Raw genomic sequence first — 15,742 nt, 5'->3', positions numbered from 1 at the left:
CACAGGAACTTGAAACAAACAAACAAAAACCAACCCATATTCAGACTGTAGAAAACTATAATGTTTATCGGGGGGGGGGGTTGGGACACAGTCCTTTGATAATGAGAAATGTGAAATTAAAATCCTATTTATTTATGATTTCATAAATCGCTATTAATTTAACATGTCAGGGGGGCATAGAATTAATACTTCAAGTTTTCTAACTGCCCAGGCCACTGCTCTGAGTATAAATATTTCCTTTAGCCTACCATATTTAATGTTTCAGATTTGTAAGATGATCAAATTCTGACATTGGGTTTAAAATATTTAAGGAGCTTTGAAAATAGATCTGTATATATAGGTCTTTAAATGTCTAAGTTAGCTACAACCTTAGGCCAAATATATCAAAACCATTTGGCCCTGGAAGTATCTAAATATAGTGATAACCAAATACCTACAAAGGGCACAAAGCATAGTGAGATCAAATATATTACAGTAGATACTAACCATTGGATATTCATAGAAAAACAAATCCCCAAATAACCTGGTTATAATGATTAACTATTTCTATTTTAAACTCTTTCTGAGACTACAAGAAACCCTTCCCATTCTCTTTAAGATTTTCATTTATCCTAGTCCTGAAACCTCTATGGCCATATTTCTTGATGTTTCTTCTCTCTGATTCCTTACTGTCATACTGCCTCTGTTGACCTCAACTAATCAACTCTGCTAGTGCTGTCATGCCACATTATGCTACTACTGACTTGTTACTGTGTAGTGTCACCAGAGACACCAAGCCTGAGATGTCAACCACCTAACTCTTTTATATAGTAAGAATTTTCCCAGCTCATAAGACTATCTAGTTCTATTTTAGATGGCACATTACCTAACAAAGTTACAGATACTAGATACAGGCTAGGGTTTCTGGTATTGGGTAAAAGTGTACCCAACTATCCCATAAGAAAGGGCAATTGTATACTTCAAAGTAAAAGTACTAATGGCCCTCCATAATTAGACTTAGACCTAATAAGTCTGGAATCCTTGAAGTGCTTAAAATATCATAAATTCTCTAATTGATAAAATTTCAATCAAATAACATTGGCAATCTAGTAGAAAGGCCTAAAGAAAACAGAACCCCCCCATAAACCTACTACTGGTGGGATGCAATAACTAACACTCAATGCTTAAGCTGGGAGAAAGTTTAATTTCATCAGAAAAAGAAAGTACTATGAAAGCTGGATAAAGATAAAAGACTAACTCACTTAATAATGTCTGTTTTAGTTAATACCAGACCACTCCATCATGTAGGGCCCTAGTTTAGAGATACCTTAGATCCCCACATAAATGTGATGGGTCTAGATCTCTAAAAGATCCCTCTTTACACCATTAGTGGTCAGCTTCATCTGGAACATCACCATAAGCCCTCTCGTGAGTCTCTCTAAGATCTTCCTTTCACTGTAAGTAGCAATGGTAGGGACTTCTCCACTCTCCAAAGGGAGGCTTGGGTCATCCTAGCCAGCCAATAAAGAAGACTGGTCTTGAAATGAAGGCAGCCTAGAATGTTCCCAGTTGTGACAGTGAACTGCTAGCTCAGACCAACAGGGAATCAGGTTACACAGGCACTTGTGCTAAATATATATGGGCCCTGCCTGGGTCAGGTGAAATGACTAACCAGTTAATTTTATTCATGGATTATTTTTTCAAGATTGGGAGCTATTCTCTGCTCTTGTCCAAATTTCTATCTATATTCTCAACTCTGACACTATCTTCTTGGACAATATTTTTGTCCAACTCCATTAGCTATTAAACTCAAGCAAAAAACTATGATACTCATAGGCCCCTACAAACATACATAAAATAGACTTCCTCAATTCTTTCCACCCAAGATTCCTAATCTCATTTGCTCTATTCTGACTTTTTGGTTCCTGTTCATTAATCATTTTGTCTTATTTCTTACCACATTTCAGCCATCAAGTTGTGGAGGCTATCATGTTTCCATCCTGACTTCCTTGGACAACCTCATCCTGGAACTAGGGAAAGATAGAAACAGGCTGGGTGTATGGCTCTACTTACCAATGTCCATGTCCATCAAAGAAGCAGTTAAAGAAGTTAGAACACCCACTTTCTGCACCTACCCCCAAAATAACTTTGTTCCATATTTCCAGTGGGGAAGAAGTGATAAGGGTAAGATGACCAGAGATCTCTGAACTCCAACTCCATCAGGACCTGGAGAGAGAAGAGGAAATAAAGGAAGGACACTCACAAGTAGTAATAGGTATAGGTGTTACTTGGAAAGGAAGAAAAGATGGGACCATAGGAAAATATGGGTTAATATATACAAATATAGATAGATATTTGTATAAATGATAGTTAATCTATATCTGTTTCCAGTGGTGAGTCTGGGGATACAGAACTCTGGTGCTGTTAACAGTACAGAATTATACTCTTACTATCTTGTAATTTTGTAAATGAATATTAAATCACTAGGCTGATTTAATTAATGAATTAAATTTTATTTATTATTTTTATTTATTTAATATTGTAAATCACATTAAATCACTAGACTGATTAAATTAATGAATTAATTTTATTTATTATTTTTTAAATTTAATATTATAAATAAATATTAATTCACTAATAAAATAAAAATTAAATATACATTGAAATTTGAAAGCCAACTTGATAAAATGAAGCAACAAGAATGACCAAATTAAGTTAACAAAAATTAGCGATATCTAGGAAAATTTAAATTTCATATAAACAATAACGTTTTACTATGAGGATATTAACAGGAATATTTCATTGTGCTTAATACATAATAATGTAAAATTATATTTGCCAGCTAGAATAAATTCAGATTTTACTGAGTGTCCTGTATTACATTTATCTGGAAGCCCTGTGTTAATGCTGTTTCAATTTTGGGGAGATGCATTATTAGTAGGACTTGATCTGTGATGAGAAAAAAAAAACTATGAATTTATGGATATGACCAAACCTTGAATTATGCCCTGCTATCTAAAAGAAATTCTAGGTTTGTCATATTAGTCACTCCATCCCCCCACCTTTTTCAGAGTGTTCTGTTTGGTTGCTAGGTTGCCAAATTCTATAGATATTGTGATGCAGTCAAAAACCAAGGACTAAAGGAGAGGTGGTGGACATAGGTAAAGGGGAGAAGAGGCTAAACCCTCTAAAGCGAGGCACATATTTTGGAGATTTTTTTTTAATTCTGAGAATGGAGAAAGGAGGTAAGTTGAAAGTAAAGAAATCTAAACAAAATGTAAATGAGTTTAATAAGTCAATTTTGTTTATTCATCCATATTCTAGTATTTAATGTTACTTTAAAATTAGTTCTTGTTTCCACACTTAATAGTATTTTTTGACTGATATATTGATATATATATTGATATATATATATCAATATATATATATATATATCAATATATATATTGATATATATTTTTGACTGATAAATTGATATATTTTTTGACTGATATATTGATACTTATTCTTTTGTGCTAGTTTTTCAATATTTTTACATGATTCAGTGGATATTCTTCAAACCGAGAAAATGTCTCATTTGTCAATTAACTTTTGAAAGTAAATTGAAAAAACTTTAAGGGACAGTAAAGCTTAAACTCGTTTAGCTGAAAGATTTGGGTTACAGTTAGAGATTTCTCGACATTTACAATTTCATGGAACTCAGAAGAAATATAGTCATTGAAGACTTTTAATCACTGCCAATGAAAAAGTATAACTTGGACAATTTTTTCTGAAAGAAATAATGAGTTATTTAATCTATGTAAAAAAGAGTTTTGATTGAACTGTTGAGTCATGGACTTAATATAACAATATTTTAAACTTTTGGTAAAAGGAAAATAACCTTCAAAAAGATTATAATATTGATAAAATAGTCTGTATAGAATACAAACTGCCGAGAGTTCGGAGGTAGCGCAGCTGGTCAAGCGCACGTGGCGCAAAGCGCAAGGACCAGAATAAGGATTCCGGTTTGAGCCCCTGGGTCCCCACCTGCAGAGGAGTTGCTTCAGGGGCGGTAAAGCAGATCTGCAGGTGTCTATCTTTCTCTCCCTGTCTCTGTCTTCCCCTACTCTCTCCATTTCTCTCTGTCCTATCCAACAATGATGACATCAACAACAACAATAATAATAACTACAACAATAATAAAAAAACAAGGGCAACAAAAAGGAAAATAAATTAATTTAAAAAAAGAATACAAACTGCCTTCAATTTGAAAGCTAACTAAACTTGATCTATAAAGATTTAAAAATCCAGTTTTATCTCAAACTCCAAATGTGTATTTATATATTTAATTTTCTACAGTGTTATCCCAGAGGCTCAGTATTTATAGTCACACCATACCTGATGACCATTTTTAGTTTTGATGCTTTTTGATAGAAGTTAAGTGACCAGGAGAATGAGAGACATTTTTTAGCACTGCTCTATCACTCCTGAAGCTTCCCCCTTGCACGTGTGGACAGAAGCTTGAAACTCATTTTTTTCATTCATGGTAATGTGTGTGCCCAACTATGTGAGTCAGCCACCAGTCCCCAAGTATATATTTTAAAATGTCCACCATGTTTACATGTGAAAATATTAACTGGAAGGTATAACATTTGAAAGCAGTATATGTTTTATTTGCTACACTTTATATTAATTTTTAAAAGTAAAGTAGCCTTTGAAGGCTATAGCTATAATATTATCCTCCCTTCAATGTTCATGACAAATTCAATGTGCGCCTTATTTAGATAATTTTAACATCTTTTCTTTATTAGTGGATTAATATTTTACAGTCGACAGTAAAAACAATAGTTTGTACATGCATAACATTTCCCCAGATAGGTCCTTGGCTATCATGTTCCAGGACCTGAACCCACCCCCACCTATCCTAGAGTCTTACTTTGGTGTAATACACCAACTTCATTCCAAGTTCTGCTTAGTGTTTTCTCTTCTGATCTTTTTCTTCAACTTCTGCTTGTGAATAAGTTTATCCCATATTCATCCTTCTGTTTCTGACTTACTTCAGTTAACATGATTTCTTCAAGCTTCATCCAAGATAGGGTGAAAATTATGAAATCATCATTAATTCCTTACTCCTGTGTGATTTTAAATAGCTGAGTAGTATTCCAATTTGTATATATACCACAACTTGCTCAGCCACTTATCTGTTGTTGGACACCTGGGTGTCTTCCAGATTTTGGCTATTATAAATTAAGCTGTTGTGAACAAAGGAACACACAAATCTTTTTGGATGGGTGTGTTTGGTTCCTTAGAACATATCCCCAGGAGAGGAATTGCAGGATCATAGGGTAGGTCCATTTCTAGCCTTCTGAGAGTTCTCCAGGCTTCTCTACACAGGATTTGGGATAATTTACATTCCTACCAGCAGTACAGGAGGGTTCCTTTGTCCCCACAACCTCTCCTTCATTTGTTGCTGCTATCTTTTCTGTTGTATGACATTCTCACACAAGTGAAGTGGTATCTTATTTTATTTATTTGCATTTCTCTAACAATAAATGACATGGAAAATTTTTTAGTATGTTTCTTATGCTTTCAGGTTTTCTCTGTGGTGAATATTCTATCCCTGTCCTCTCCCCATTTATAGATGGGATCATTTATTTTCTTGTTGTTGAGTTTGGCAAACTCTTTATATATTTTGGTTATTAGCCTCTTGTCTGATGTATGGCATGTAAAGGGCTTCTCCCATCCTGTTAGGGGTCTCTTTGGTTGGGTAGTGGTTTCTTTTGCTGTGCAGAAGCTTTTTGATTTAATTTAGTCCCATCATTATATTCTTGTTTTAGTCTTCTTTGTAATTGGATTTGTTTAATTGAAGATGTCTTTAAAATTTAGATGGAAAAGAGTTCTGCCAATATTTTCCTCTAAGTATCTGATAGTTTCTGGTCTAACATCCAAGTCCTTGAACCACTTGGATACCACTTTTGTGGTCAGCGAAATATAGTGATCAAGTTTCATTCTTCTGTTCATTTCAACCCAATTTTTCTAACACCATTTTTAAAGAGACTCTTCTTTTTCCCATTTAATATTCTGGGCACCTTTGGCAAAGATTAGATGTCCATAGCTGTGGGGGGCTACTTCTGGGCTATCAATTCTATTCAACTGGTCAGTGTGGCTATTTATGACCCAGTACCAAGTAGTTTTGACTATAATAACTTTATAGTACAATTTGAGATCTGGGAGTGTGATGCCTCCAGTCCTGTTCTTTCTTCTTGAGATTGTTTTGGCAATTCTAGGTCTTTTCTGGTTCCAGATAAGCATCCGTAGCTTTTGTTCTATTCTCCTAAAAATATATTTGGGTACTTGACAGGGATTGCATTGAATTTGTAGTATATTCATTTTGATGATGTTAATTCTTCTAGCCCATGAACATGGAATATCTTTCCACTTCTTTGTGTCTTTTTTCAGTTTACTTGAGTAGTGACTCATAATTTTCAGTATACAAATCTTTCACTTCTTTGGTTAAGTTTATTCCTAGATTTTTGTTTGTTTGTTTTTGTTGCTATAGTAAAAAGAATTTATTTCTGGATTTCTTCTTCCAACTTAGTGTTGCATAAAGGAATGCCACTGACTTTTGTATGTTAATTTTGTAGCCAGACATCTTACTATATTGCCTGATAATTTCCAAGAGCTTCCTGCTGGATATTTAGGTTTTTCTATGTATACTATCATATCATCTGCAAATAGAGAGAGTTTGACTTCTTCTCTTCCAATCTGTATCCTCTTAATTCCTTACTCCTGTATGATTGCTGTGGCAAGAACTTTGACACTAATTTGAATACTGAACAGCCCTGTCAAGTAGCTGGTTTGAGGGGGAATGCTTCCATTTTTTCACCACAGATTATGTTGGTTATAGGTTTCCTATATATGGACTCCACTGTTTTCAGAAGTTTCCACGCATTCCCATTTTTTGTAGAGTTTTGATCATAAAGGGAGGTTGGCTTTATCTGCATCTATTGATACAACCATGTGGTTTTTGGTCTTGCATTTATTTATGTGGTGGATCAAGTTGATTGATTTATGTATATTAAACCATCCTTGCAATAAAACCCACTTGGTCATTATGAACAATCTTTTTAATATACTCCTGTAGCCAATTTGCTCTAGAATTTTTTTCAATATTCAGTATCTATGTTCATCAGAGATAACAGTCTGTAGTTTTTTTTTCTTTCTTTCTTTCCTTTTTTTTATTGTATCCTTGTCTGTTTTTGGTATCAGAGTGATGTTGGCTTCATAGAAGTTGGAAGGGAGTACTACTGTGTCTTCAATCTTTTGAAAGAGTTTTAAAAATAGAGGTATTAACTCTTCCTTGAATGTTTTGTAGAGTTCATTTTTAAAACCATCTGGCCCAGGACTTTTATTCTTCAAAAGGTTCTTAATGGCTGTTTCAATTTCTTTGTCTGTGTTGGCCTGTTCATATTTTCTAGTGTTTTTTTTTTTTTTTTTTTTTTGTAGGTATCTAGGAACTTGTCCATTTCTTCCAGTTTCTCTATCTTAGTGGCATATAGTTGTTCATAGAAGCCTCACATGATATGTTGAATACTGTGGTATCTGTTGTGATATCTTCTCTTTCATTTACAGTCTGATTTATTTGTGTCTTCTCCCTCTATTTTTTTTGTATGTCTGGCTATAGGTTTGTCGACTTCATTTACTCTTTACAGAACCAGCATTTTGCTCCATTGATCTTTTGTATCATTTTATTATTTTTGATGTTATATATTTCTGCCCTAACTTTTGTTCTTTCAGTCCTTCTGGTTGTTTTAAGGTTCCTTTGTTCTCCTTCTTCTTCTGAGTCTTTAAGGTGTGCAATCAGGTTGTTTATTTGAGCTTTTTTTTGTTTCCTAGTGTAAGTTGTATAGCTATGAGCTTCCCTTTCAGTACTACCTTAACTATGTCCCAAATATTTTGATAGCTTGTGTCCTGATTTTCATTGAACTCTCAAAACATTTTTATTTCTTCCTTAATTTCATCTTTGACCCAGCACTTGTAGTGTATTGTTGTGTTTCCACATTTTGGGACTTGCACTAATCTTTTCTTCATTGTTAAATGCTATTTTAATTCCACTGTGGTCTGAGAAGCTGCATGGGATGATTTCTGATCCTGAATTTGCTGATGCTGTCTTTGTGGCCTAGCATATGTTCTATTCTTGAAAATGACCCATATGGACTTGAGTAGACTCTGCATTCCAGTTTCTTAGGGTGAATGAATCTGAAAATGTTCAATACTTATAGCTTATCTATCTCTTCATTTAGCTCCCTAGTTCCTTTATTGAATTTCTGCCAGAATGATCTGCCAAGTTGAGGGACTGGGGTGTTGAAATCCCCTACTATTACTATATTGCTGTTGATAATTGCTGTAGATCTTTCAGTAGATGTTTGATTTATTTAGATGGCCTCTCATTGGGAACATAGCTGTTAATAATTGTTAAGTCCTCTTTATTGACTGATTCTCTGAGCAGTAAGTAATGTCTATCCCTATCTTTTTAAATTTTTACTTATTTTAATGTCTATTATGTCAGATATGAGAATAGCTGTTCCTGCCCTTTTGTGTGGTCCATTGGCTGGTATGATAGTTTTCTATCCTTTCACTTTGAATTGGTGTTTGCCTTGTTGAATTAGGTGAGAATCCTGCAGACAACATATGGTTGGCTTGTGTTTTCTTATCCATCTTCCCACTCTGTGCCTCTTAATATGTGAATTCAGACCATTGGCATTTATTGGTATTGTAGAATGAAGATATTTTAATGCTATTATTGTAGTTTTTAGAAAATTATGATATATAAATAGATATAAATAAAATAATATATATAAATAAATAAGATTGTTTATGGTGATCTGACTGCTTATAGGAGACATGTCATAACTTCTTTCAGGGAAGGATTGGTGATAGTTGATTCCTTGAACTATTGTTTGAGAAGATTTTTATGCCTCTGTCTAGTTTGAATGACAGTCTAGCAGAATACAGTAGTCTTGGTTGAAAGCCTTTCTCATTGAGCACTCCATAGATATCTTGCCATTCTTTTCTGGCCTGGAGTGTTTGTGTGGAGAAGCATGTTGCTAATCTTATGGGTTTTCCTCTGTAGGTGACTCTTTGTTTTTCTCTTGCACCATTCAGGATTCTTTCTTTATCCTTATTCCTTTTCTTTATAAATATGATATGTCTTGGTTAAGTCTTAAATCTAGGTTAATTCTGTTTTGGACCCTTTAGGCCTCTTCAACCTTTATGTCTTTTATGTTGTCTAGATTGGAGAAGTTCTCGGCTATTATATCCTTTAGAATGCTTTCTTCCCCTCCTTCTCTTTCTTCTTCTGGTAAGCCAATAATGCATATTTCATTTCTTTAAGTCACCCCACATGTCTCTGTTGTTTTCAGTATCTCATAATCTCTTATTGAGATGTCTTACTTGTTTCTTAATTTTCTCTAATTCATCCTCAATCTTGCTACTTCTGCTTTCTTCCTCATTTATTCTATTCTTTCTCCCTTCTGCTATATTCTTTTTTTCTGTTTTTAAAATATTTATTTATTTCCTTTTTGTTATCCTTTTTGTTTTTATTGTTGTTGTAGTCATTATTGTTGTTATTGATGTCATCGTTGTTGGATAGAGAGAGAAATGGAGAGAGGAGGGGAAGACAGAGACAGGGAGAGAAAGATAGACACCTGCAGATCTGCTTTACCGCCTGTGAAGCAACTCCTCTGCAGGTGGGGAGCCAGGGGCTCAAACCGGAATCCTTATTCTGGTCCTTGTGCTTTGTTCCACGTGCACTTAACCCGCTGCGCTGCCACCCCAATCCCTCCCTCTGCTGTTTTCTGTAGTTCATCTGTTTTGTTATCCTGTTCTGATACTGTATTAGCTTGTACAGTTAGCTGTGCTCTTAGCTCAGCTATTTCAACTTTCAGTATTAGAAATTACCTGGAGATAGTTTTTCTTTCAGAGTTTCATTTGTTGTTTCTCCATTTCTGATTACATTTATTTCAAACTCCTTCCTAACTCCTTTGACTAATTCCTCAAGTAGTGTTTGAATGTTGACCTCATTCTCATGTGCTTCTCCCTTTGGAGGTCTTTTCACTGAAGTGGGGTTCCAGAGTATATTGGTGAGGTCGTCTGCCCTGGTGAGTAGGGTTGACATCATGCTAGCATCTGCAACTTGGTGTTTGGGATGTGTATTCCTTTGCTTCCTCCTTTCTTGTGGAACTTAGTTCAGTAGTTCTTGTAAGGTGGGGTTGATTATGGCAAATTTCTTTAGTTCTTGAATATTTGAGAAAAGCATTTATTCTGTCATACTTGAAGCATAATTTTGCAGGATACAATATTCATGGCTGTAATTCCCTCTCCTTTAGAATTTAGACTATGTCATTCCACTCTCTTCTTGCCTCTAGAGATCATAAAAAGAAATGTGATGAAAATCTTATAGCTCTGCCTTTGTATGTAACTTCTTTCTTTTCCCTAGCAGCCAGCAAAATTCTTTCATTGTGATTGACTTTTGATAGTTTTACAATAATGTGTCTTGGTGTTGGTCTTTCTTTATTTATTTATATATCTTGGTGATTGTTTTGCCTCTTGGATGAGAATGTTTTGCATGGTTTCCTAAGTGAGAAAAGTTCTCAGCTAAAAATGTTCTGAAAATGGACTCTGGGTCTTTGGCCTTGTCCTCCTCTTCAGATATACCTATCAGTCTTATATTTGATATTTTGATGGAGTCTGCAATGTCACAGAAAGTTACTTCAGTCTTTCTGAATCATTCCTCTCCCTCATTTTTTAATTGAAAGAGTGGGCTGGCTGTATCTTCTAGATTGGAGATTATTTGTTCTGAATGTGTGGATCTACTTGCTAAGCCTTCTAACTGGGCATGGGTTGCAGTTAGAGTGTATTTTATTCCTTGGAGTTCTTACTGAAGTTCTTCTTTTAAGATTTGACCATTTTTAGTGGTCTCTGTTATATGTTCCTCTCTCATGTGTTTTAATTCCATAGTAGTATGCTCTTTTAATTCTTGCTTGATTTCGTGGAGAGTCCTCATAATGAGCTCTGTGTAGTCTGTCTCTGAGAATCTCTCTAAATCTGTAATCCCTTGGATTTCCTCTGTTTGATTTCTGTCTGGCTGATAGGGCATGATTTGCTGTTTAGCTGTTTTTCTGCTTGAGCATTTTTTTTGTGCTGGTTATTGATGGCCAGCAGGTGGTGGTATTGTGATCTCCAGGTTTTCCTTGTATGTATGATCTGCACCATGTGTGACAGGGGTGGGTGTGGGGGTGGGGGTGGTTATTTTGGGCTGTCTTTTGGTCACAAATGCCCTGTTTTGTGTTGTGTCCTTGCCTTGAATTCAGAAGGCTAAAGCCCCCCTAAATCAAAGACTGAGAGGTTTTAAGTCCCTGTCTCTCTTCTTCTGGCACTAGGAACAATGTTACTTGCTTGCTGTGCTTAAAGTGAAATTGCCAAAATGGCACAGCTCAGTGCCCGCACCACCCAGAGCTCTAATCTGACTTTGTTGTTCTTCAATACACGCCTGTGCCCTTTTTTGCTCCAACCCCACATGAGCACCCACCTGAGGCTGCAGAACTTTTGGCTGTAGATTATAACTTCAGTTGGGTCTCTTGTATTTATTTGTTGTTTTGGGAGGAGAGGCGATTTGGTCCCAGTTATTCCATGGCCACGCTTCCCAGAAGTCACATAGAATAACTATTTTAAATGATCATATATACTAAATATTTTGTATGTAACATTATATTGCCGATTGTGTGAAAAAATAATAAATTTTACATTCAGATTAAACATGGAAGTGTAAGAACCTAGCAAAAAACAAAGCAGACTAGGCACTGACTTATCTCTATAGGTTTTCTAAAAATATCTTGGTTTGTTTTCAGGTGGCATCTGATAAGAACTAGAGACCTCCGTTCACTTCTATTTTTGAGGAATTACTACATCTTGGAGTCACTGAGAGGTAGCCACTCATATTACCCTCAAATTTAGTAAGATTATTTTAGGTAATCTCTAAAATGTAGACTCTGCTTATTTACCTACCTTGGATATAATTCTGCTGATGTTTACATGTCAGGGTAAAAAAAAACTTAAGTTTAATTGCTAAATAAGGTAAAATTTAGTTAAATATTAACTTCTTGAAGACTCTGAAAAAATAAACTAGAGCATCAAAAAGTAAGTCTGACAAACATCAATAATGTAGAACACCTGTTTCTTTGCATTTTGACTTCTATTTATTTTTTCTGTGGGTCAGTGACTCTGATAACACATTTAAGTGAGAGAAATTCATAGACAGAAGGTGAAAAATAAGAACAGAAATGAAAACAGAAAGCATAACTTGGACTGGAGTTGATGTACTGCACCAAAGTGAACAAACCTGGGGTGAGGAGGAGGGGGAGGGTCCTGGAATATGACAGCAGTGGAGGACCTAGTGGGGGCTGAATTGTTTTTGTGGAAAACTAAAAAAATATTACACATGTACAAACTACTATATTTTACTGTCAACACTAAACCATTAACCCAACAATAAATAATTTTTAAAAGTATGAGAAATATCAGAAATAGCTCATCCACATGTTTTTTGGTCAGGGTTAAATAACTTTTTTTTTTTTTTGCTTCCAGTCACTGGGGCTTAGTGCCAGCACTATGAATCCACCACTTCTGGTGGCTTTTTTTTTTCATTCCATTCATTCCATAGGACAGAGAGAAATTGAGATGTGGGGGGGGGGCTAAAGAAGAGGAAAGAAAGACACCTGAAGACCTGCTTCATGACTTGTGAAGCACTCCCAATACAAGAAGGGATCAGAGGTTGGAACTGGCATCCTTGTATGGGTCCTTGTGCTTAATCCTATGTGTGTTTAACAAAGTGTACTACTGCCTGACCCCAGTAACTAACTTTTTATGAAGTGGATCGTTCCTCAATTAATAGGTTGTTTGTCTTCTTTCTCATAAATAGAGTCCAGAATGACTTCTCCTACTAAGGAAGGAAGTGACTCAGTTGATGAATCCCTGAAAAATTCAGAAAATGAAGCTCCTAATACTAAAGATGTAGAGCCTTCATTCACTAATCCAGATATAATCCCTCAGGGGGATAACGACACAATGAACAGGAACCAAAATGTTCCAAATGTTCAGGAGAATACTGCTGCTCAAGCAGCAAAAGATAGTGATCTTGAAGCAGAGAAGACTCAAAAAGATCCTCAAAAAGAAGATTTAAGAAAAGAAGAACCCCCTCTAGTTCAGATCCCTATTCCTAGAAAGTGGGTATTTCTTATGCCTGGATTTGGTAGAATTACTGATTTCAGTATCCCAATAGGAAAAAATGATAGAAATAATACCTTAATAGATGGTGCAAGATTTTTCCCAGGAAAAGTGGAAATGAAAACAAATGATTTATCTCATGGCTTCATAAATTACAAAATCCCTCTCCAGCTCTCAGTTTCATGGAGAGTCCCATTCATTAGCAATCATGAGATGAGAAGAATGATTCTTCGCCTTCTCTGTGGGAGACATTTCTCTCAGATTGCAGGTCGTCAAAATGCCACATGGGTTAAGCAAAAATTTAGGGCATTTCTTCCTCGCCCTAACTTCCTTACCCATGGAGACAGGGCTATAATATTTGGAAGGCCTTTAAGGGTGTACTACAATCGTCCCCTTCTTGACAGAATGGCATCAGGAAAATTCTACAAACCAACTGATACTAAAGGAAAAGATGGATTCCACATTTTTGTGAGGCCTGTGTTCTGTGTCCCATGGGCACAAATTCAAAACTCATTTAATGGAAAAGCTTTTGAGGATCACTTGAGATCTCACCATAACATGAGAATCATTATCATAAGCACCAATACTGGCTGGAAATACATATGCCCCATCTGCGGGAACAGTTTCAACAGCTTATTTGAATTTAGAGAGCATTCCTGCAGTTTTCCCAGGGATTAAGATATATTTGAGATAGATTTTCAAATTTAACCTTAAAATCATAATTTGGCTACCAATTTGAGAAAAAAATTGCATGAACAAATATTTTAGTAATAATAAGTGCAGTTACAGAAAGAAACACAAAATGACAGGATATACTAAAAATAAAAACATCTTCAGAAGAGAAGAACTATTAAGAAACCATTTGTTACATTATTCTGTTTCAAATATATCATCAAAATATTAGATTCCTGACTTATATTGGGTCAGTAATCAAAGCAAGAAAATGTTTATACTTTCTTACATCTATACCTGCAGACTGAAAGATTTACTATTATAAGATTACATATTCATTGGATTCTAGCAATGGTAGACATATGTATTGATGGGCTAGACAAAATACTACCATGTGTTTCTAGAGACTGCAAAATTTAATATCCAAGACATTATCCATAAAATAAAAATATTTTAAAAACATTAAATGTTTCCTTGTATCTTTAAAGCAATATACAAATCTATGTGCTAAGTTGGCTAAATAGCTGACTTGGTTAATGTCCTACTTTGCAATGTGTATGACCCAGTTTAGTGCTTGTTCCCTGCAACATTGATAGAAGTCTTAGTACTGTGGACCCTTTCACTCTTTCTCTACCTCTCTGCCTCTCTCCATAAACAAAACAAAAACACATGCTCCTGAAACCTTTAAAATAATATAAATTTGCCAATTTATATTATTTTAAATTCAAAGGAAAAATAAACTAAAAACAATTTAATAGTTGTGAAATAATTTGAGATAAAAGTGAACATATATTAAAATCTTATCCAGTAACTTTAATAACATATTTTCTTATAAACATATTTTGTCATTGTCGATCACCACTTCAATTTTTATCCCCCATACGTACATGCACAAGTGCCTACATACATTTAAGTGTCATCAATCTTACTACTTTCAGATCAAATTTCTATACCTCTCCTTTCCTCTGCTATATATATAAAACAAAGTTTCCATTACTATTTCTAGGTCTTAAAACATATACTTACTATATTAGTCATTATTCACGAAGTACTGTGATAAGACTTCTGCACATATTCTTTTTTATTTTATTTTTATTTATAAAATGGAAATATTGACAAGACCTATCTTATAGGATAGGAGGGGTACAATTCCACACAATTTCCACCACTAGAACTCCCATCCCCTCCCCTGAAAGTTTTCCTATTCTTTATCCCTCTGTGAGTATGGACCCAAGGTCATTATGGGGTGCAGAAGGTGGAAGGTCTGGCTTCTATAATTTCTTCCCTGTTGAGCATGGGCATTGGCATGTTGATCCATACTCCCACCCTGTCTCTCTCTTTCCCTAGTTGGGCAGGGTTCTGGGGAGGTGGGGCTCCAGGACAAGTGGTGGGATCTTCTGCCCAGGGAAGTCAGGTTGGTATCATGGTAGCATCTGGAACTTGGTGGCAAAGTAATGAAGCTGAAGGGTTGACATTCCACACTTGATATCTCTGGACACAGTCTGAAGTGTAACATGCCGAGGTGGTACTGGTTGCATTGATTAGGGTGGGATCAGCAGCTGCAGTATTAGTTGGTATAAACTGAAAGAAACATGCAGGAAAGTGAGCCCCACCCTAGAGGTTCCAAGAGTAGGAGAAATATGGGCTTTTTAGAAAAAGGGGAAGATTCCTGCTGTCTGAATTTAAGAAGGCAATAGATAGTTATTGCTATAACCAAATATTTGGCAATTGGATTAACTTTGAAAATCCCTTTGTTAGCATTTGATGTATCATACAAGACCTCACCATAATTTATATCATTTTATGCTATTTACATATAGCTGTATCT

At 35.3% G+C, this 15,742-nt stretch overlaps 1 protein-coding gene across 1 annotated transcript; it reads left to right on the top strand.

The window, feature by feature from the left end:
• Positions 1–3,194: 3,194 nt before the first annotated feature.
• On the top strand, positions 3,195–14,336 carry CPXCR1 (CPX chromosome region candidate 1). Its single transcript, XM_007537944.2, has 3 exons — positions 3,195–3,224; positions 11,868–11,972; positions 12,938–14,336. The coding sequence occupies exon 3, from the start codon at positions 12,946–12,948 to the stop codon at positions 13,918–13,920; it is 975 nt and encodes a 324-aa protein (XP_007538006.1). The 5' UTR covers positions 3,195–3,224; positions 11,868–11,972; positions 12,938–12,945; the 3' UTR covers positions 13,921–14,336.
• Positions 14,337–15,742: the final 1,406 nt, after the last annotated feature.

The sequence above is a fragment of the Erinaceus europaeus genome, chromosome X (assembly GCF_950295315.1).
Source record: "Erinaceus europaeus chromosome X, mEriEur2.1, whole genome shotgun sequence".
NCBI lineage: Eukaryota > Metazoa > Chordata > Mammalia > Eulipotyphla > Erinaceidae > Erinaceus > Erinaceus europaeus.
This window is presented reverse-complemented; position numbering and strand designations above follow the sequence as displayed.

Excerpts from the sequence above, each read along its gene's own strand:
- CPXCR1 (XM_007537944.2), top strand. The coding sequence starts at position 12,946 with ATGACTTCTCCTACTAAGGAAGGAAGTGACTCAGTTGATGAATCCCTG.